The sequence below is a fragment of the Leptodactylus fuscus genome, chromosome 1 (genome assembly GCF_031893055.1).
Source record: "Leptodactylus fuscus isolate aLepFus1 chromosome 1, aLepFus1.hap2, whole genome shotgun sequence".
NCBI lineage: Eukaryota > Metazoa > Chordata > Amphibia > Anura > Leptodactylidae > Leptodactylus > Leptodactylus fuscus.
Window position 1 is genome coordinate 2256688 of NC_134265.1, and position 22314 is coordinate 2279001.

The 22314-nt window shown below is 55.5% G+C and overlaps 1 protein-coding gene across 2 annotated transcripts; it reads left to right on the plus strand.

Annotated features, from left to right (window-relative positions):
- The first annotated feature begins 2671 nt into the window (after window positions 1-2671).
- On the plus strand, window positions 2672-21983 carry LOC142197066 (uncharacterized). 2 transcript variants are annotated; one of them, XM_075267107.1, is made up of 7 exons: window positions 2672-2797; window positions 13275-13397; window positions 13504-13659; window positions 13738-13864; window positions 13953-14020; window positions 14203-14281; window positions 20710-21983. In XM_075267107.1, exons 2-7 carry the CDS (start codon window positions 13326-13328, stop codon window positions 21924-21926), a joined length of 1719 nt encoding a protein of 572 aa, XP_075123208.1. In that variant the 5' UTR covers window positions 2672-2797; window positions 13275-13325; the 3' UTR covers window positions 21927-21983. The 2 variants fall into 2 exon arrangements, with proteins under 2 accessions (XP_075123208.1, XP_075123218.1); XM_075267117.1 differs by having other exon boundaries at window positions 20713-21983.
- The last annotated feature ends 331 nt before the right edge of the window (window positions 21984-22314 follow it).

Genomic DNA, 22314 nt, shown 5'->3' on the forward strand with positions numbered 1-22314 from the left:
ATGGCTGATTAGACGACGACTTTTAGAGGGGCCGGGGCTGCAGCACCTTCTACTCCAATACCAGGGACGTTCACAGAAGGTTAGAGAATCCTACTAATATTATAAATGTGAAAGTATGTGTGTTTGTATGTTTGTGTGTTTGTATGTTTGTGTGTTTGTATGTTTGTGTGTTTGGATGTTTGTGTGTTTGGATGTTTGGATATTTAGATGTTCGGATGTTTGTTCCTCAATCACGCAAAAAACGCTCAACCGATTTGGCTGAAATTTTCCACAAACATAGCTCCTAGGCAGGATTGCGCAATAGGCTACTTTTCGTCACAATTACAGACATACGTTTTTGCCAGGACCCCCACAAATCCACAACTCGTACCACCAGCTCTGCAATCCCGTACACTCTTTAGCATAGCAAGCCACTCCCTATTGCCCTCTCGGGCCTAGCTCCTAACCCCAGGCAGGGGAGGAGGCCGGGGTCAGGGGTGGGTGCAAAGGGATCGGGGGGAGGGGGGTTGGAAAGGGGACGCAATGACACCTAGACGGACGAGCGGATTTGGCTGAAATTGCGCACATACATACCTTGGGTCCCGGATTGAACGATAGGCTACGTGGAATTCCCGTACACCACCGCAATTCACTCCCGTGACCGGTGCTTTTCACTTTTGAATTTGCTGCAGGACCTGGGGGTGACGTCATCCCAGCCCCATCAGCAGCTCACCTGGATGGGTGCCGCTTCTCTATGTGGGGGGAGCTATTGGCCGGTGTCCACAAGAACATGGCGGCTCTCAGAGGTCCAGAGCGTCCTGAACCAGCGCCCGTACTCTGGGGCAGAGAGAAGTGCGTACGCTGCCCCGTCTGTGTGGGCTTACCACAGGACCGCAGTGCTCTGCGAAGTAAGAAACTGAACTGTGACAGCTTCAGCCGCGTATGTGTTCAACTCAGATCTGCGTCCTCTGAGTTGAAATCGGGACATACCTCCCTCCAACTGGGACCACGGGACATGTCACCGGAATCGTGAATGTCCCGTGGAATACGGGATAGTTGGGAGGTATGCATTAGCAATGGGGGTAGTTGGAGGGGGCAATAAACTAATGGCAGATGAAGTGGGACATTAAATGGGGAGCAACTAGAAGCAGACATTAAACCGTAGGGGTAGCTGGAGGGGGACATTAAACTGGAGGCAACTAGAGGCAGACAGATCCCCCTCCAGCTCCTCCCATGGTTTAATACCCTCTCCAGTTGTCCCCCAGTTTAAGTGCCCCCTTTATCTGCTCCATTTCATGTCCCCTCCTCCATCTCTGCCCACAGTATAATGACAAACACACACCGACAGACACACAGACTCTCTCTCTCCATCCTGCATCTCACATGCCCCCTCCCTTCTCAGTACCTTACACAGATCTCTTCTCTCTTCACTGCACGGATACTGACACGCCCACCTAGTCACGTGACCGTGTGATGTCACACAAGGTCTTTGCACCATAGTAAGGGCTAGTTCACACGTGGGCAAAGGGGAGGTTTTTGACAGCGGAATTCGCTTCAAAAACCTCTACTTTAACATGGTGGTCTATGTAGACCACTAGCTTTTTTTTTCCTCCTAGCGTTTTCCGCCTGAAGAAGCGACATGACCTTTCTTCAGGCGGAAAACGCCTGAAGAATTGCATAGAAGTGAATGGGAGGCGAAAACCGCGCGGAATGCAAAAAACAGCGTCAAAAAAACTCCTCGAGGTTTTTTACCTCGCACAAATAAGCTAGGCGGTTTTCACGTGTGAACTGACCCTAAGCGTTCCTCCGATCACCGCAGCCTCTTATCTGTTATAATAGAAGGCGGTGATTGGAGGAATGATTGATCAATAAGACATTAAAGGGACGTAGGGAGCTGCGCCGGACTGCGGGACAGGGGTAGGAAAGTGTGAGTGTCTCACGGAAATCGGGACGGTTGGGCGGTATGGGCGGCCAATTTGTGCTGCAGGACCAGTTACATTTTGGGGGATTTTATGAGCGGTTTTATCATTGGGGTTATTTAGCTTATTTCAGGGTCACAGGGGCTTACCCCCTCCGGCTGCTTATTATTTCGGTTGTCATGGTTTTATTATTTTGCCTCTTATTAATTAGTTTCTAGTTTGATCATTCCATCAGGTTTAGGGTTTGCGTTTTATGGCTTGTTATAGATTTCTTTGTATTTTCATTTTGATCCTTTTATAAGTAAATTGTAGTAAATAATTGTAGTTGTGTAACCGGAATTATTGCTCAGTTACAAGCAGGTGATACCGGATTGGTTGGTATTCAAAGATATTCACTTCCTATCCATGGAACACAAGGCACTTCCTGTCTTTGGAACACAAGGCACTTCCTGTCTTTGGAACACAAGGCACTTCCTGTATTTGGAACACAAAGCACTTCCTGTCTTTGGAACACAAGGCACTTCCTGTATTTGGAACACAAGGCACTTCCTGTCTTTGGAACACAAGGCACTTCCTGTCTTTGGAACACAAGGCACTTCCTGTCTTTGGAACACAAGGCACTTCCTGTCTTTGGTACAAGCTTTGATCAGACATATAAGGTCCCCGCTTTGCTGTCGGTTGCTCAGACAACCATTATGGGATGTTTCAGCCTTCACTGACTGTATCGCTGTGACCATTGGTGTTGTAGTGATGATTGTGATGTCACTTCCTGTTTGCAGCACTTCCTCTCACTATGTCATGGAGGGATTGGATAAGTTTGGTCGCTGTGTTTGTGACCTCTGATGTGGCCGAGGCTTTTACACCCTGATACACGAGGAGAAGACGAAGTAACCTTGGAGGTGACTGGGGGAGGGGGAGGTAGCCATGTGGGGTAATAGGGGTTATTATACCTGAGGCTGGGGGGGTATATGGTCCGGGAGGTATCGGGGGGGGGGGGGGAGGTATATGGTCCGGGAGGTATCGGGGGGGGGGGAGGTATATGGTCCGGGAGGTATCGGGGGGGGGGGGGGGGTATATTGTCCGGGAGGTATCGGGGGGGGGGGGGGTATATTGTCCGGGAGGTATCGGGGGGGGGGGGGGTATATTGTCCGGGAGGTATCGGGGGGGGGGGGGTATATTGTCCGGGAGGTATCGGGGGGGGGGGGGTATATTGTCCGGGAGGTATCGGGGGGGGGGGGGTATATTGTCCGGGAGGTATCGGGGGGGGGGGGGGGTATATTGTCCGGGAGGTATCGGGGGGGGGGGGGGTATATTGTCCGGGAGGTATCGGGGGGGGGGGTATATTGTCCGGGAGGTATCGGGGGGGGGGGGGGTATATTGTCCGGGAGGTATCGGGGGGGGGGGGGTATATTGTCCGGGAGGTATCGGGGGGGGGGGGGTATATTGTCCGGGAGGTATCGGGGGGGGGGGGGTATATTGTCCGGGAGGTATCGGGGGGGGGGGGGGTATATTGTCCGGGAGGTATCGGGGGGGGGGGGGGGGTATATTGTCCGGGAGGTATCGGGGGGGGGGGGGGGGTATATTGTCCGGGAGGTATCGGGGGGGGGGGGGTATATTGTCCGGGAGGTATCGGGGGGGGGGGGGGTATATTGTCCGGGAGGTATCGGGGGGGGGGGTATATTGTCCGGGAGGTATCGGGGGGGGGGTATATTGTCCGGGAGGTATCGGGGGGGGGGGGGGGTATATTGTCCGGGAGGTATCGGGGGGGGGGGGGGTATATTGTCCGGGAGGTATCGGGGGGGGGGGGGTATATTGTCCGGGAGGTATCGGGGGGGGGGGGTATATTGTCCGGGAGGTATCGGGGGGGGGGGGGTATATTGTCCGGGAGGTATCGGGGGGGGGGGGGTATATTGTCCGGGAGGTATCGGGGGGGGGGGGTATATTGTCCGGGAGGTATCGGGGGGGGGGGGTATATTGTCCGGGAGGTATCGGGGGGGGGGGTATATTGTCCGGGAGGTATCGGGGGGGGGGGTATATTGTCCGGGAGGTATCGGGGGGGGGGGTATATTGTCCGGGAGGTATCGGGGGGGGGGGTATATTGTCCGGGAGGTATCGGGGGGGGGGGGTATATTGTCCGGGAGGTATCGGGGGGGGGGGTATATTGTCCGGGAGGTATCGGGGGGGGGGTATATTGTCCGGGAGGTATCGGGGGGGGGGAAGGGGGGTATATTGTCCGGGAGGTATCGGGGGGGGGAAGGGGGGTATATTGTCCGGGAGGTATCGGGGGGGGGAAGGGGGGTATATTGTCCGGGAGGTATCGGGGGGGGGGAAGGGGGGTATATTGTCCGGGAGGTATCGGGGGGGGGAAGGGGTATATTGTGTCCCTGTAACACTCTGTACAATCTGCCGGAGGCGGCAAAATCACAAGGAAAGATTTAGGGAAAAAAAAACAATTGTGTAACTGTTCTAGGTTCTGCTTTATGGCGGCCGGGGACTGTGAGGGGGTCACAGGTGTGTCTGATGTATCTGATGCGTGTCGGGTGTATCTAATGTGTCTGACATATCTAATGCTTATGTGATGTATCTAATGCGTGTTGGATGTATCTGACGTCTCTAATGTGTATGGGCTGTATCTAATGCGCCTGTGTCTGGGCTGTATCCGATTTGTCTGATGTATCTGATGTGGGTTGTGTTGTGTCTGTATACACTCACCGGCCACTTTATTAGGTACACCTGTCCAACTGCTCGTTAACACTTAATTTCTAATCAGCCAATCACGTGGCGGCAACTCAGTGCATTTCGGCATGTAGACATGGTCAAGACAATCTCCTGCAGTCCAAACCGAGCATCAGTATGGGGGGGAAGAAAGGTGATTTGAGTGCCTTTGAACGTGGCATGGTTGTTGGTGCCAGAAGGGCTGGTCTGAGTATTTCAGAAACTGCTGATCTACTGGGATTTTCACGCACAACCATCTCTAGGGTTTACAGAGAATGGTCCGAAAAAGAAAAAACATCCAGTGAGCTGCAGTTCTGTGGGGGGCGGAAATGCGTTGTTGATGCCAGAGGTCAGAGGAGAATGGCCAGACTGGTTCCAGCTGATAGAAAGGCAACAGTGACTCAAATAGCCACCCGTTACACCAAGGTAGCCAGAAGAGCATCTCTGAACGCCGCACAGTACGTCCAACTTTGAGGCTACAGATGGGCTACAGCAGCAGAAGACCACACCGGGGGCCACTCCTTTCAGCTAAGAACAGGAAACTGAGGCTACAATTTGCACAAGCTCATCGAAATTGGACAATTGAAGATTGGAAAAACGTTGCCTGGTCTGATGAGTCTCGATTTCTGCTGCGACATTCGGATGGTAGGGTCAGAATTTGGCGTCAACAACATGAAAGCATGGATCCATCCTGCCTTGTATCGGTAACGCTTCAGGCTGGTGGTGGTGGTGTCATGGTGTGGGGAATATTTTCTTGGCACTCTTTGGGCCCCTTGGTACCAATTGAGCATCGTTGCAACGCCAAAGCCTACCTGAGTATTGTTGCTGACCATGTCCATCCCTTTATGAGCACAATGTACCCAGCATCTGATGGCTACTTTCAGCAGGATAATGCAATGCCATGTCATAAAGCTGGAATCATCTCAGACTGGTTTCTTGAACATGACAATGAGTTCACTGTACTCCAATGGCCTCCACAGTCACCAGATCTCAATCCAATAGAGGAGCATCTTTGGGATGTGGTGGAACGGGAGATTCGCATCATGGATGTGCAGCCGACAAATCTGCGACTGCAACTGTGTGATGCCGCCATCATGTCAATATGGACCAAAATCTCTGAGGAATGCTTCCAGCACCTTGTTGTATCTATGCCACGAAGAATGGAGGCAGTTCTGAAGGCAAAAGGGGGTCCAACCCGTTACTAGCATGGTGGACCTAATAAAGTGGCCGGTGAGTGTAAATCTATCATACACTGAGTTTTGTACTTCGGTCCCCGCCGGGTTCTTATTTCTCCATTTGAGGCCTCTGGTTCATGGTCAGGTTCGAGGTCTGATCTTCTTCTTATTTCCACCATTTTGGGGATGTTTTTCCGCTTTTTATTCAGATATTTGCGCCGGTGTTCTGTCCCTTTGGATATAATGGCGTTGCCCATATAAGACCCCGGGGTCACCACTCAGCAGTCGCCCCTCAGGGTTACCTTGTACTTCACCTTACACCCCGGCAGTCGGAGCAGAGATGGCGCCGCTCTAATCTGTCTCATTCACTCAGAGGACGATCTGTGCTGGACCCAAGCAGTAGCCATGTACAACAGGGACGAGGACGGGGGGTCTCTGAGTGATGGGGTCACACCATGTCCACTCCTCTACAAGAGGGCGCCCCCCGGTGAGTGGGTGGTGGAGGGGCCTTATACAGTATATTGTCTGGTCCCTGCGGAGGGTAAGAGGGCGCCCCCCGGTGAGTGGGTGGTGGAGGGGCCTTATACAGTATATTGTCTGGTCCCTGCGGAGGGTAAGAGGGCGCCCCCCGGTGAGTGGGTGGTGGAGGGGCCTTATACAGTATATTGTCTGGTCCCTGCGGAGGGTAAGAGGGCGCCCCCCGGTGTGTGGGTGGTGGAGGGGCCTTATATACATCGTCCGATCCCTGCGGAGGGTAAGAGGGCGCCCCCCGGTGAGTGGGTGGTGGAGGGGCCTTATACAGTATATTGTCTGGTCCCTGCGGAGGGTAAGAGGGCGCCCCCCGGTGAGTGGGTGGTGGAGGGGCCTTATACAGTATATTGTCTGGCCCCTGCGGAGGGTAAGAGGGCGCCCCCCGGTGAGTGGGTGGTGGAGGGGCCTTATACAGTATATTGTCTGGTCCCTGCGGAGGGTAAGAGGGCACCCCCCGGTGAGTGGGTGGTGGAGGGGCCTTATATATATTGTCTGGTCCCTGCGGAGGGTAAGAGGGCGCCCCCCGGTGTGTGGGTGGTGGAGGGGCCTTATATCTATTGTCTGGTCCCTGCGGAGGGTAAGAGGGCGCCCCCCGGTGTGTGGGTGGTGGAGGGGCCTTATATCTATTGTCTGGTCCCTGCGGAGGGTAAGAGGGCGCCCCCCGGTGAGTGGGTGGTGGAGGGGCCTTATATATATTGTCTGGTCCCTGCGGAGGGTAAGAGGGCGCCCCCCGGTGAGTGGGTGGTGGAGGGGCCTTATATATATTGTCTGGTCCCTGCGGAGGGTAAGAGGGCGCCCCCCGGTGAGTGGGTGGTGGAGGGGCCTTATACAGTATATTGTCTGGCCCCTGCGGAGGGTAAGAGGGCGCCCCCCGGTGAGTGGGTGGTGGAGGGGCCTTATATACATCGTCTGGTCCCTGCGGAGGGTAAGAGGGCGCCCCCCGGTGAGTGGGTGGTGGAGGGGCCTTATACAGTATATCATCTGGCCCCTGCGGAGGGTAAGAGGGCGCCCCCCGGTGAGTGGGTGGTGGAGGGGCCTTATATATATTGTCTGGTCCCTGCGGAGGGTAAGAGGGCGCCCCCCGGTGTGTGGGTGGTGGAGGGGGCCTTATACAGTATATTGTCCGGTCCCTGCGGAGGGTAAGAGGGCGCCCCCCGGTGAGTGGGTGGTGGAGGGGCCTTATACAGTATATTGTCTGGCCCCTGTGGAGGGTAAGAGGGCGCCCCCCGGTGAGTGGGTGGTGGAGGGGCCTTATACAGTATATTGTCTGGCCCCTGCGGAGGGTAAGAGGGCGCCCCCCGGTGTGTGGGTGGTGGAGGGGCCTTATATATATTGTCTGGCCCCTGCGGAGGGTAAGAGGGCGCCCCCCGGTGAGTGGGTGGTGGAGGGGCCTTATACAGTATATTGTCTGGCCCCTGCGGAGGGTAAGAGGGCGCCCCCCGGTGAGTGGGTGGTGGAGGGGCCTTATATCTATTGTCTGGTCCCTGCGGAGGGTAAGAGGGCGCCCCCCGGTGTGTGGGTGGTGGAGGGGCCTTATATCTATTGTCTGGTCCCTGCGGAGGGTAAGAGGGCGCCCCCCGGTGAGTGGGTGGTGGAGGGGCCTTATATATATTGTCTGGTCCCTGCGGAGGGTAAGAGGGCGCCCCCCGGTGTGTGGGTGGTGGAGGGGCCTTATATACATCGTCTGGTCCCTGCGGAGGGTAAGAGGGCGCCCCCCGGTGAGTGGGTGGTGGAGGGACCTTATATACATCGTCTGGTCCCTGCGGAGGGTAAGAGGGCGCCCCCCGGTGAGTGGGTGGTGGAGGGACCTTATATACATCGTCTGGCCCCTGCGGAGGGTAAGAGGGCGCCCCCCGGTGAGTGGGTGGTGGAGGGGCCTTATACAGTATATTGTCTGGCCCCTGCGGAGGGTAAGAGGGCGCCCCCCGGTGAGTGGGTGGTGGAGGAGCCTTATACAGTATATTGTCTGGGCCCTGCGGAGGGTAAGAGGGCGCCCCCTGGTGAGTGGGTGGTGGAGGGGCCTTATACAGTATATTGTCTGGTCCCTGCGGAGGGTAAGAGGGCGCCCCCCGGTGTGTGGGTGGTGGAGGGGCCTTATACAGTATATTGTCTGGTCCCTGCGGAGGGTAAGAGGGCGCCCCCCGGTGAGTGGGTGGTGGAGGGGCCTTATACAGTATATTGTCTGGCCCCTGCGGAGGGTAAGAGGGCGCCCCCTGGTGTGTGGGTGGTGGAGGGGCCTTATACAGTATATTGTCTGGGCCCTGCGGAGGGTAAGAGGGCGCCCCCTGGTGAGTGGGTGGTGGAGGGGCCTTATACAGTATATTGTCTGGTCCCTGCGGAGGGTAAGAGGGCGCCCCCCGGTGTGTGGGTGGTGGAGGGGCCTTATACAGTATATTGTCTGGTCCCTGCGGAGGGTAAGAGGGCGCCCCCCGGTGAGTGGGTGGTGGAGGGGCCTTATACAGTATATTGTCTGGCCCCTGCGGAGGGTAAGAGGGCGCCCCCTGGTGTGTGGGTGGTGGAGGGGCCTTATACAGTATATTGTCTGGGCCCTGCGGAGGGTAAGAGGGCGCCCCCTGGTGTGTGGGTGGTGGAGGGGGCCTTATACAGTATATTGTCTGGTCCCTGCGGAGGGTAAGAGGGCGCCCCCCGGTGTGTGGGTGGTGGAGGGGGCCTTATACAGTATATTGTCTGGTCCCTGCGGAGGGTAAGAGGGCGCCCCCCGGTGTGTGGGTGGTGGAGCGGCCTTATACAGTATATTGTCTGGTCCCTGCGGAGGGTAAGAGGGCGCCCCCCGGTGTGTGGGTGGTGGAGGGGCCTTATATATATTGTCTGGGCCCTGCGGAGGGTAAGAGGGCGCCCCCCGGTGAGTGGATGGTGGAGGGGCCTTATACAGTATATTGTCTGGTCCCTGCGGAGGGTAAGAGGGCGCCCCCCGGTGTGTGGGTGGTGGAGGGGCCTTATATATATTGTCTGGGCCCTGCGGAGGGTAAGAGGGCGCCCCCCGGTGTGTGGGTGGTGGAGGGGCCTTATACAGTATATTGTCTGGCCCCTGCGGAGGGTAAGAGGGCGCCCCCCGGTGAGTGGGTGGTGGAGGGGCCTTATACAGTATATTGTCTGGTCCCTGCGGAGGGTAAGAGGGCGCCCCCCGGTGAGTGGGTGGTGGAGGGGCCTTATACAGTATATTGTCTGGTCCCTGCGGAGGGTAAGAGGGCGCCCCCCGGTGAGTGGGTGGTGGAGGGGCCTTATATATATCATCTGGCCCCTGCGGAGGGTAAGAGGGCGCCCCCCGGTGAGTGGGTGGTGGAGGGGCCTTATATATATTGTCTGGTCCCTGCGGAGGGTAAGAGGGCGCCCCCCGGTGAGTGGGTGGTGGAGGGGCCTTATATATATCATCTGGCCCCTGCGGAGGGTAAGAGGGCGCCCCCCGGTGAGTGGGTGGTGGAGGGGCCTTATATATATCATCTGGTCCCTGCGGAGGGTAAGAGGGCGCCCCCCGGTGTGTGGGTGGTGGAGGGGCCTTATATATATCGTCTGGTCCCTGCGGAGGGTAAGAGGGCGCCCCCCGGTGTGTGGGTGGTGGAGGGGCCTTATATATATTGTCTGGTCCCTGCGGAGGGTAAGAGGGCGCCCCCCGGTGAGTGGGTGGTGGAGGGGCCTTATATACATCGTCTGGGCCCTGCGGAGGGTAAGAGGGCGCTCCCCGGTGTGTGGGTGGTGGAGGGGCCTTATATACATCGTCTGGGCCCTGCGGAGGGTAAGAGGGCGCCCCCCGGTGTGTGGGTGGTGGAGGGGCCTTATATACATCGTCCGGTCCCTGCGGAGGGTAAGAGGGCGCCCCCCGGTGAGTGGGTGGTGGAGGGGCCTTATACAGTATATTGTCTGGTCCCTGCGGAGGGTAAGAGGGCGCCCCCTGGTGAGTGGGTGGTGGAGGGGCCTTATATACATCGTCCGGTCCCTGCGAAGGGTAAGAGGGCGCCCCCTAGTGAGTGGGTGGTGGAGAAGCCTTATACAGTATATTGTCCGGTCCCTGCGGAGGGTAAGAGGGCGCCCCCCGGTGAGTGGGTGGTGGAGGGGCCTTATATCTATTGTCTGGCCCCTGCGGAGGGTAAGAGGGCGCCCCCCGGTGAGTGGGTGGTGGAGGGGCCTTATATATATTGTCTGGTCCCTGCGGAGGGTAAGAGGGCGCCCCCCGGTGTGTGGGTGGTGGAGGGGCCTTATATACATCGTCTGGTCCCTGCGGAGGGTAAGAGGGCGCCCCCCGGTGAGTGGGTGGTGGAGGGGCCTTATACAGTATATTGTCTGGTCCCTGCGGAGGGTAAGAGGGCGCCCCCTGGTGAGTGGGTGGTGGAGGGGCCTTATACAGTATATTGTCCGGTCCCTGCGGAGGGTAAGAGGGCGCCCCCCGGTGTGTGGGTGGTGGAGGGGCCTTATACAGTATATTGTCTGGTCCCTGCGGAGGGTAAGAGGGCGCCCCCCGGTGTGTGGGTGGTGGAGGGGGCCTTATACAGTATATTGTCTGGTCCCTGCGGAGGGTAAGAGGGCGCCCCCCGGTGTGTGGGTGGTGGAGGGGCCTTATACAGTATATTGTCTGGCCCCTGCGGAGGGTAAGAGGGCGCCCCCTGGTGAGTGGATGGTGGAGAAGCCTTATACAGTATATTGTCTGGCCCCTGCGGAGGGTAAGAGGGCGCCCCCCGGTGAGTGGGTGGTGGAGGGGCCTTATACAGTATATTGTCCGGTCCCTGCGGAGGGTAAGAGGGCGCCCCCCGGTGAGTGGGTGGTGGAGGGGCCTTATATACATCGTCCGGTCCCTGCGGAGGGTAAGAGGGCGCCCCCCGGTGAGTGGGTGGTGGAGGGGCCTTATACAGTATATTGTCTGGTCCCTGCGGAGGGTAAGAGGGCGCCCCCTGGTGTGTGGGTGGTGGAGGGGCCTTATATACATCGTCCGGTCCCTGCGAAGGGTAAGAGGGCGCCCCCTAGTGAGTGGGTGGTGGAGGAGCCTTATACAGTATATTGTCTGGTCCCTGCGGAGGGTAAGAGGGCGCCCCCTGGTGTGTGGGTGGTGGAGGGGCCTTATATATATTGTCTGGTCCCTGCGGAGGGTAAGAGGGCGCCCCCCGGTGAGTGGGTGGTGGAGGGGCCTTATACAGTATATTGTCTGGTCCCTGCGGAGGGTAAGAGGGCGCCCCCCGGTGTGTGGGTGGTGGAGGGGCCTTATATATATTGTCTGGTCCCTGCGGAGGGTAAGAGGGCGCCCCCCGGTGAGTGGATGGTGGAGGGGGCCTTATACAGTATATTGTCTGGCCCCTGCGGAGGGTAAGAGGGCGCCCCCCAGTGAGTGGGTGGTGGAGGGGCCTTATACAGTATATTGTCTGGCCCCTGCGGAGGGTAAGAGGGCGCCCCCCGGTGAGTGGGTGGTGGAGGGGCCTTATACAGTATATTGTCTGGCCCCTGCGGAGGGTAAGAGGGCGCCCCCCGGTGAGTGGGTGGTAGAGGGGCCTTATATACATCGTCTGGCCCCTGCGGAGGGTAAGAGGGCGCCCCCCGGTGTGTGGGTGGTGGAGGGGGCCTTATACAGTATATTGTCTGGTCCCTGCGGAGGGTAAGAGGGCGCCCCCCGGTGAGTGGATGGTGGAGGGGCCTTATACAGTATATTGTCTGGCCCCTGCGGAGGGTAAGAGGGCGCCCCCCGGTGAGTGGGTGGTGGAGGGGCCTTATATCTATTGTCTGGTCCCTGCGGAGGGTAAGAGGGCGCCCCCCGGTGAGTGGGTGGTGGAGGGGCCTTATATATATTGTCTGGTCCCTGCGGAGGGTAAGAGGGCGCCCCCCGGTGAGTGGGTGGTAGAGGGGCCTTATATACATCGTCTGGCCCCTGCGGAGGGTAAGAGGGCGCCCCCCGGTGAGTGGGTGGTGGAGGGGCCTTATACAGTATATTGTCTGGCCCCTGCGGAGGGTAAGAGGGCGCCCCCCGGTGAGTGGGTGGTGGAGGGGCCTTATACATATCGTCTGGCCCCTGCGGAGGGTAAGAGGGCGCCCCCCGGTGAGTGGGTGGTGGAGGGGCCTTATACAGTATATTGTCTGGCCCCTGTGGAGGGTAAGAGGGCGCCCCCTGGTGTGTGGGTGGTGGAGGGGCCTTATACAGTATATTGTCTGGCCCCTGCGGAGGGTAAGAGGGCGCCCCCCGGTGAGTGGGTGGTGGAGGGGCCTTATATATATTGTCTGGCCCCTGCGGAGGGTAAGAGGGCGCCCCCCGGTGTGTGGGTGGTGGAGGGGCCTTATATATATTGTCTGGCCCCTGCGGAGGGTAAAAGGGCGCCCCCTGGTGAGTGGGTGGTGGAGGGGCCTTATACAGTATATTGTCTGGTCCCTGCGGAGGGTAAGAGGGCGCCCCCCGGTGTGTGGGTGGTGGAGGGGTCTTATACAGTATATTGTCTGGTCCCTGCGGAGGGTAAGAGGGCGCCCCCTGGTGTGTGGGTGGTGGAGGGGCCTTATATACATCGTCCGGTCCCTGCGAAGGGTAAGAGGGCGCCCCCTGGTGAGTGGGTGGTGGAGGGGCCTTATATATATTGTCTGGTCCCTGCGGAGGGTAAGAGGGCGCCCCCCGGTGAGTGGGTGGTGGAGGGTCCTTATATATATTGTCTGGCCCCTGCGGAGGGTAAGAGGGCGCCCCCTGGTGTGTGGGTGGTGGAGGGGCCTTATACAGTATATTGTCTGGCCCCTGCGGAGGGTAAGAGGGCGCCCCCCCCGGTGAGTGGGTGGTGGAGGGGCCTTATATTCATCGTCTGGCCCCTGCGGAGGGTAAGAGGGCGCCCCCCGGTGTGTGGGTGGTGGAGGGGGCCTTATACAGTATATTGTCTGGCCCCTGCGGAGGGTAAGAGGGCGCCCCCCAGTGGTGGTATCATGAAGGACTCCCAGGTAGCTTCTGCTTTTAACGTAAAATCTTCTTCTTTCCTTACAGAATCCTCCGTCTGTTTCTTCCACATAAAATATCCTGATAGGCTGGTGGAGGATGGAGAGAGACAAGATGGCGGAGACCTTACTGACCCTCACCCTGGAGATCATCTACCAGCTGACAGGAGAGGTGAGAGGTTCTGATGATGTCATCATGACATCATTCTTATCTGGAGAGGTGATGGACTCTGGACATGTATGTAGTGAGATTTATTCATGTGTCCCCCCATAACCAGGATTACACCGTAGTGAAGAAGACCTCTAGTGGGCGCTGTCAGGCCCCTGTGTATGATGGATATGGAGGAACCCTGAGCCCTATCCCGAGGGAGGAGATCAATGGACAGAAGATCCTAGAGATCACCCACAAGATGCTGGAGCTGCTGACTGGAGAGGTGACACTGCTGGGAATGCTGGGACATTATACAGTAACTGGAGGGGTCGGGGTGATGACTGTATCATTGTGTTGTCAGGTTCCTATAAGGTGTCAGGATGTCGCTGTCTATTTCTCCATGGAGGAGTGGGAGTATTTAGAAGGACACGAGGATCGGTACAAGGAGGTGATGATGGAGGACCCCCGGCCCCCCCGGACATCAGCAGGTAATAGACATGACTATATACTCCTATATACACCCGCTCGTTACTTGTATGTACAGATGGATTCAGTCCCGGTTTGTGTGTCCTGCAGGTAGATCCAGTAAGAGGACAACCCCCCACAGATGTCCCACTCCTCCTCTTCTTCTTCAGGATGGTCAGGTAGATGGAGATGTCCTTGTGTCCAGCAGTATAATATATGTCTATAGGGGAGAGGTGGGGGATGGGACCCTCTATATAGACGCGCCCTATGGTGGGAAAGCCTCATGAGTGGTCTTTGGAGCTCGTAGACTTTGCAGGCCACTTCTCCTCCGTCTGCTGACCTGACCTTGTTTATTTCACAGCTCGTGAATCGGGGCAGTGTGAATACTGCCGAGACGTTTGTGCATTGTGAGGAGGACGATCCTGCCCGTGACTGCCCAGGTGAGCAGGGCTGTCCCGACTAGAAAAATGTTTCCTTTAAGGGTTTGTAGATTAAAGGGGTTCTCCCATCTCGAGGATCCTATATATAGGACTAGCTTATGTGGAGTTAAGACTTTTCCTAAATACATTGCTTCAGCAAAACTGCTTTGTTTGGCCGCTATCTTAATTTATTCACTTCATTGTTTACACTGCGTTTCCATAACCACGGACCTGGGGATGGTTTTATCTCTCCGCCCAGGACAAGTGATGTAGCTCCCTGATCTCAGGAGGGGCGGGGGGTGCTGAATGCTCGAAGCAGCGTGTATTTCTGAGCTGTTTATCTCTCCGCCCAGGACAGGAGGGGATCGAGTGCTCGGAGTAGCTTGTATTTCTGAGCTGTTTATATCTCCGCCCAGGACAAATGATGTAGCTCCCTGCTCTCAGGAGGGGAGCAAGTGCTCGGAGCAGCTTGTATTTCTGAGCTGTTTATCTCTCCGCCGTTTATCTCTCCGCCCAGGACAAGTCATGTAGCTCCCTGCTCTCAGAGGGGGGGGGAGAGGCTGATTGCACGAAGCAGCTTGTATTTCTGAGCTGTTTATATCTCCGCCCAGGACAAGTGATGTAGCTCTCTGCTCTCAGGAGGGGAGCGAGTTCTCGGAGCAGCTTGTATTTCTGAGCTGTTTATCTCTCCGCCCAGGACAAGTGATGTAGCTCTCAGGAGGGGAGCGAGTTCTCGGAGCAGCTTGTATTTCTGAGCTGTTTATCTCTCCGCCCAGGACAAGTGATGTAGCTCTCAGGAGGGGAGCGAGTTCTCGGAGCAGCTTGTATTTCTGAGCTGTTTATCTCTACCAGGTAAGTTACTGGGAGCAAACAGTCAGATTTGTGTTAGACTTGCAGTGCAGTAACTGTAAGACTTTATAATCCATTTGCAGCTGCTGTGTCCGGCAGAGATCTGATCTATTTAGTTTCTGTTTGTACCCAGATGATGTTGTAGCCCAGCAGTGACATTAACTATCGGGCCTTGTTCACACCAGGGTGCTCTGCGGCTCAGAGCCCAGTTGAGCTCCACAGGATATTTCTTATTTAGGTTTTTTTGTAGTATCCTTCTGACTGTAACAGTAGACTAGAGCCAGAGCCACATAATGGATTGGGGAATCTTTTCAGCTACCTGATCACACGCCTGGGCTCGGTGGAGAAACACTTACAGCAATCTCCTCCAGCTGCCTCAGGTGACCTTTCTGCCCTATCTCAGGGTTAGTTCAGGCTATGGTTCATTTGGTTGGTAGCCTGCTGACCCCTGTGCCGTCACCATGTCCTCTCCTGCCTCCGGAGCGGTATGCGGGTGAGCCGCAGGGATGTTGGGGATTCATCCACCAGTGTGACACTTACATAGAGGCCTGCCCTAGTCTCTTCCCAGATGAGAAGTCTCAGGTGGCCTTTGTGGTTTCCTTGCTCATTGGGACAGCATTGGCCTGGGTCACCCCGTTAAAGGAACAGGATCCGGCGGAGTTGACTATGCTAACTTCGCTGTTTGGAACACTACACCTGGTGTTTCCCGGCCCTGTGCCCCACTCCACCTACACTTCTCAGCTCTTACACTTACGGCAAGGCCAGAGCTCAGTAGCCGACTTTGCTATTGAGTTTCGGACCTTGGCATACGAGCCAGATTGGCCAGGCAGGGTACTGGTGGCAATATTTTGGGAGGGTTTGTCCTCGCGTATAAAGGATGAACTAGCAGGCCGGGAACCTTCTACCTCCCTCTCTGCCCTTATTAATTCGGCGACTTGTGTAGATATACAGCTGTCAGGAGAGTGGAGCGGGGGCTGGAGCATAATCTCATGTCACAGAGCGGGGGGTCTTTAAGTCATCCACTGCCCCGTCTGTTGAGGAGTCCACAGAACCTATGGACACCTTCTGGTGGCAGCAGGAGTAGGGGGACTAGGGGGGTGAACTGTTACCGTTGCAACAGGCCAGGGCATATTGCCCCTCAATGCTCGAGCCCACTGGAAAAAAGGACTAGCCAAGTGTCCATTGGGGGTGGGCTACTTGGTGCACTAAAGTCCCGTACTCGTGTCCGGTTCCCAGTAGTCCTTAAGCTGGGTAACGGTTGGGTCAACACTAGGGCATTTGTAGACCCTGGGGCCATGGGGAATTTAATTTCAGTAAAATTTGCCCAGCAGTGTGACGTTCCCCTGAAAGCTCTCCAGACCCCCATTGACATTACGGTGGTTGACGGGTCTCAGATTCGGCCGCAGATCCGATTTGAGACGCCACCGTTGCTCCTGCGGAGTGGAGCACTGCACACAGAGCGGCAATCCTTCTACATCATGGAGGGCTTAACTGGTGCAATATTGCGAGGTCTCCCGTGGTTTCGTAAGCGCGCCCCAGTCATAGACTGGAGACAAGGAGAGATTATTACGTGGAGTCCGGAGGCTATGCTGTATGCCATCCATCCAGTGAGGCCTCCGGAACAAGAGGACTTACCCCCTCGGTATGCAGAGGTCTTCTCTAAAAACGCTGCTAAGACCCTGCCAGAACCTAGGTCTCATGTATACTCCACACACCTGTTACCAGGGGCAACACCACCTCGAGGCAGAGGGAGGTGCTAAGATCTGCAAGAAATTCTTGTTGTCCCGTGCCATCAGGTGCCAGGGAGGTATTGTGCCCGCAACGGAAAAATGGGAAAAAATTAAATATTAAGCATAGTGGAGGCACGGTACCTGGGCAGGATAAAAGGACTGGACGTGTTCACCCCCACAGACTCCCCAAATCCTCTGGTAACAAATGGCAAAGGTCCACGGCCGGTACATTCTGCCATGAGGCAGGCCAAGGACAGGAGCAGAGAGTCAGCTGACATCAGACATAGGTCAGGGGTGGAGTTGTCCCCGGGGGATCGTGTCTGGATCACTTCTCACCATTTTTGTCTCCAGTCCGGAGACCCATGGCGTCGTTGTGTCATGGAAGTTGGGGGTATTGTTAGGACTGTGTGGCCAAGAGAGCAGGGTCGCAGCCTGTTCCGCTGTATCTACTCAGTCCAGCATGCATGGGGTTAACCCCTTGCAGCCGGTAGGTGTGGTCGGTCTTCTGGCTGACAGTGGTGCTAACCTATGAGCACCTGGCGAGGGCACCTTGGACTTGCTGGTTAGACCCACGTTCCCTCTCTTTAAGGAGACAGGTCTCTTCACCCGGTGTCTTAGCCTAAAACCTGAATTGTGCACCTCAGTGCAATCATTAGTTTGGCAGCACGTTGCCTAGTTAGGTAGGTCGGGACAGTCTCTATCCTTTTGGTATAAATTGTGGGATTCCTTCCCTTAGTCAGTATTGTGGGAATCTCGTCCTTGTGGTGCTGCGCAGCAGGAGGCTGCGGCCCGGGAAGTTACTGGGAGCACATGGTCATAGTTTGTACTTTATAATCCATTTGCAGCTGCTGTGTCCGGCAGAGATCTGATCTATTTAGTAGCCCGGCAGTGACATTAACTATCGGGCCTTGTTCACACCAGGGTGCTCTGCAGGGTCAGGGCCCAGATGGGGTTTATCAAATAGATCAACCCCTCTATGATAGGCCAGAATATAATCTGAGGGTAAGGGGATCACGTAGAGGGCAGGGGGCTGCCGAAACCAGGAACCGTGGTACATCCCTCTACACTCCAGCCTGTGCTACACTATGCCTACACTCCAGCCTGTGCTACACTACCCCCTACACTCCAGCCTGTGCTACACTACCCCCTACACTCCAGCCTGTGCTACACTACCCCCTACACTCCAGCCTGTGCTACACTACCCCCTACACTCCAGCCTGTGCTACACTACCCCCTACACTCCAGCCTGTGCTACACTACCGCCTACACTCCAGCCTGTGCTACACTATGCCTACACTCCAGCCTGTGCTACACTACCCCCTACACTCCAGCCTGTGCTACACTACCACCTACACTCCAGCCTGTGCTACACTACCCCCTACACTACCCCCTACACTCCAGCCTGTGCTACACTACCCCCTACACTCCAGCCTGTGCTGCACTACCCCCTACACTCCAGCCTGTGCTACACTACACCTACACTCCAGCCTGTGCTGCACTACCCCCTACACTCCAGCCTGTGCTACACTACCCCCTACACTCCAGCCTGTGCTGCACTACCCCCTACACTCCAGCCTGTGCTACACTACCCCCTACACTCCAGCCTGTGCTGCACTACCCCCTACACTCGAGCCTGTGCTGCACTACCCCCTACACTCCAGCCTGTGCTACACTACCCCCTACACTCCAGCCTGTGCTACACTACACCTACACTCCAGCCTGTGCTGCACTACCCCCTACACTCCAGCCTGTGCTGCACTACCCCCTACACTCCAGCCTGTGCTACACTACCCCCTACACTCCAGCCTGTGCTACACTACGCCTACACTCCAGCCTGTGCTACACTACCCCCTACACTCCAGCCTGTGCTACACTACCCCCTACACTCCAGCCTGTGCTGCACTACCCCCTACACTCCAGCCTGTGCTGCACTACCCCCTACACTCCAGCCTGTGCTACACTACCCCCTACACTCCAGCCTGTGCTACACTACCCCCTACACTCCAGCCTGTGCTACACTACCCCCTACACTCCAGCCTGTGCTACACTACCGCCTACACTCCAGCCTGTGCTACACTACCCCCTACACTCCAGCCTGTGCTACACTACCCCCTACACTCCAGCCTGTGCTACACTACCCCCTACACTCCAGCCTGTGCTACACTACCCCCTACACTCCAGCCTGTGCTACACTACCCCCTACACTCCAGCCTGTGCTACACTACCCCCTACACTCCAGCCTGTGCTACACTATGCCTACACTCCAGCCTGTGCTACACTACCGCCCTACACTCCAGCCTGTGCTACACTACCCCCTACACTACCCCCTACACTCCAGCCTGTCCTACACTACACCCTACACTACCCTCTACACTCCAGCCTGTGCTACACTACCCCCTACACTCCAGCCTGTGCTACACTACCCCCTACACTCCAGCCTGTGCTACACTACCGCCTACACTCCAGCCTGTGCTACACTACCCTCTACACTCCAGCCTGTGCTACACTACCCCCTACACTCCAGCCTGTGCTACACTACCCCCTACACTCCAGCCTGTGCTACACTACCCCCTACACTCCAGCCTGTGCTACACTACCCCCTACACTCCAGCCTGTGCTACACTATGCCTACACTCCAGCCTGTGCTACACTACCGCCCTACACTCCAGCCTGTGCTACACTACCCCCTACACTACCCCCTACACTCCAGCCTGTCCTACACTACACCCTACACTACCCTCTACACTCCAGCCTGTGCTACACTACCCCCTACACTCCAGCCTGTGCTACACTACCCCCTACACTCCAGCCTGTGCTACACTACCGCCTACACTCCAGCCTGTGCTACACTACCCTCTACACTCCAGCCTGTGCTACACTACCCCCTACACTCCAGCCTGTGCTACACTACCCCCTACACTCCAGCCTGTGCTACACTACACCCTACACTACCCCCTACACTCCAGCCTGTCTTACACTACACCCTACACTACCCTCTACACTCCAGCCTGTGCTACACTACCCCCTACACTCCAGCCTGTGCTACACTACCCCCTACACTCCAGCCTGTGCTACACTATGCCTACACTCCAGCCTGTGCTACACTACCGCCCTACACTCCAGCCTGTGCTACACTACACCTGCACTCCAGCCTGTGCTACACTACCGCCCTACACTCCAGCCTGTCCTACACTACACCTGCACTCCAGCCTGTGCTACACTACCCCCTACACTCCAGCCTGTGCTACACTACCCCCTACACTCCAGCCTGTGCTACACTACCCCCTACACTCCAGCCTGTGCTACACTACCCCCTACACTCCAGCCTGTGCTACACTACCGCCCTACACTCCAGCCTGTGCTACACTACCCCCTACACTCCAGCCTGTGCTACACTACCCCCTACACTCCAGCCTGTGCTACACTACCCCCTACACTCCAGCCTGTGCTACACTACCGCCCTACACTCCAGCCTGTGCTACACTACCCCCTACACTCCAGCCTGTGCTACACTACCCCCTACACTCCAGCCTGTCCTACACTACCCCCTACACTCCAGCCTGTGCTACACTACCCCCTACACTCCAGCCTGTGCTACACTACCCCCTACACTCCAGCCTGTGCTACACTACCCCCTACACTCCAGCCTGTGCTACACTACCCCCTACACTCCAGCCTGTGCTACACTACACCTACACTCCAGCCTGTGCTACACTAATATCACATCTGAAACTTTTGCGAAGTTTAGGATGACTTTGGTTCATTGTGAACCTAGTTACACATCTTTTGCATTGTGCACTGTCTTTGTTATTCATAGAAATTGACTTCATTATTTGTATTGGAAATATAATGAAATATTTGTATTCTTAGCAGGTGCCTGTACCAGGAGCTCGGAGGGCTGTCTAATAGCTTCAGACATTAAAGCGGATGATGATGGCGCGACACAGCAAACATATGACGATCATGACAACACATATGATACATATGACTACCACATCAAACAGGATCCATACGAAGATCATGACATCACACGCGATACATATGACTTTCACATCAAACAGGATCCATATGAAGATCGTGACACTAGACAGGACACTTATGATGATTCCGGCACCGTCCCAGATACATTCTCAGCCCTTCACTGCAAAGATCCATCATCGGATTCATCGGAGAGTATTGAGCAGAATAAAAGTGACATCAGCCTTGTGGGACATCAGGAGAATCAGCCAGGAGAAAAGACGTATCCATGTACAGAATGTGGGAAATGCTTTACGAACAAATCGAATCTTACTCAGCATCAGAGAAGCCACACAGGAGAGAAGCCATATTCATGTTCCGAATGTGGGAAGTGTTATACTCGGAAAAGAAATCTTACTGCACATCAGAGAAGTCACACAGGAGAGAAGACTTATTCATGTTCACTATGCGGGGAATCTTTTACTCAGAAAATAAATCTTGTTACGCATCGGAGAACTCACACAGGAGAGAAGCCTTATTCATGCTCCGAATGTGGGAAATGTTTTATGTCTAAATCAAGCCGCAATATACACATGAGAAGCCACACAGGAGAAAAGACTTTTTCATGCTCAGAATGTGGGAAGTGTTTCATTGTGAAATCAGGTCTTCTTCAACATCTGAGAACTCACACAGGGGAGAAGCCATTTTCATGTTCTGAATGTGGGAAATGCTTTACGAACAAATCAGACCGTAATATACATCAGCGAAGGCACACTGGAGAGAAGCCGTACCCATGCTCTGAATGCGGGAAAGGTTTTACATGTAGATCAGATCTTATGAAACATCGGAGAAATCACACAGGAGAGAAGCCTTATTCATGCTCAGAATGTGGGAAATGTTTTATTACGAAAGACAGACTTAAGGATCATCAGAGAAGTCACACGGGAGAGAAGCCATATTCATGCTCAGATTGTGGAAAGTTTTTTATAAATCGATACGATCTTATTAAACATTGGAGAATTCATATAGAAGAGAAGCCGTATTCCTGTGCCGAATGTGGGAAACGCTTTACGAATAATTCAGATCTCGATGTACATCAGAGAATTCACACAGGAGAGGAGCCATATTAAGGCTCAGAATGTGGGGACTCTTTACAAATAAATCCGATCTTATTGTGAAAGAAACAATCTACATGATCTATATGTGGGGAATCGATCTCATTAAACATAAGGAAACAGGTCACGGGTGATAAGTCATATGGAAAATGTGTTATCCCCATGTCAGGTCTTGTTGTAGGTCAGAGAAGTCGCACAGCAAAGAAACCACAGCCCCCAATAATAAAGTCTTATCAGAGAATTCACACAGGAGGGAGCCCAACAGAAATTGTGGCCACTGAGACTGTCTGTAGAGGAGTCTGACTCGTCCTAAAATCTGGGGGTCTTAAGCCAAGTGTCTGTCCTCCAGCCACCGGAAGGTCCCGTTACAATCCTTCTAGGCGTGTCAGCGAGTTGTAGAATG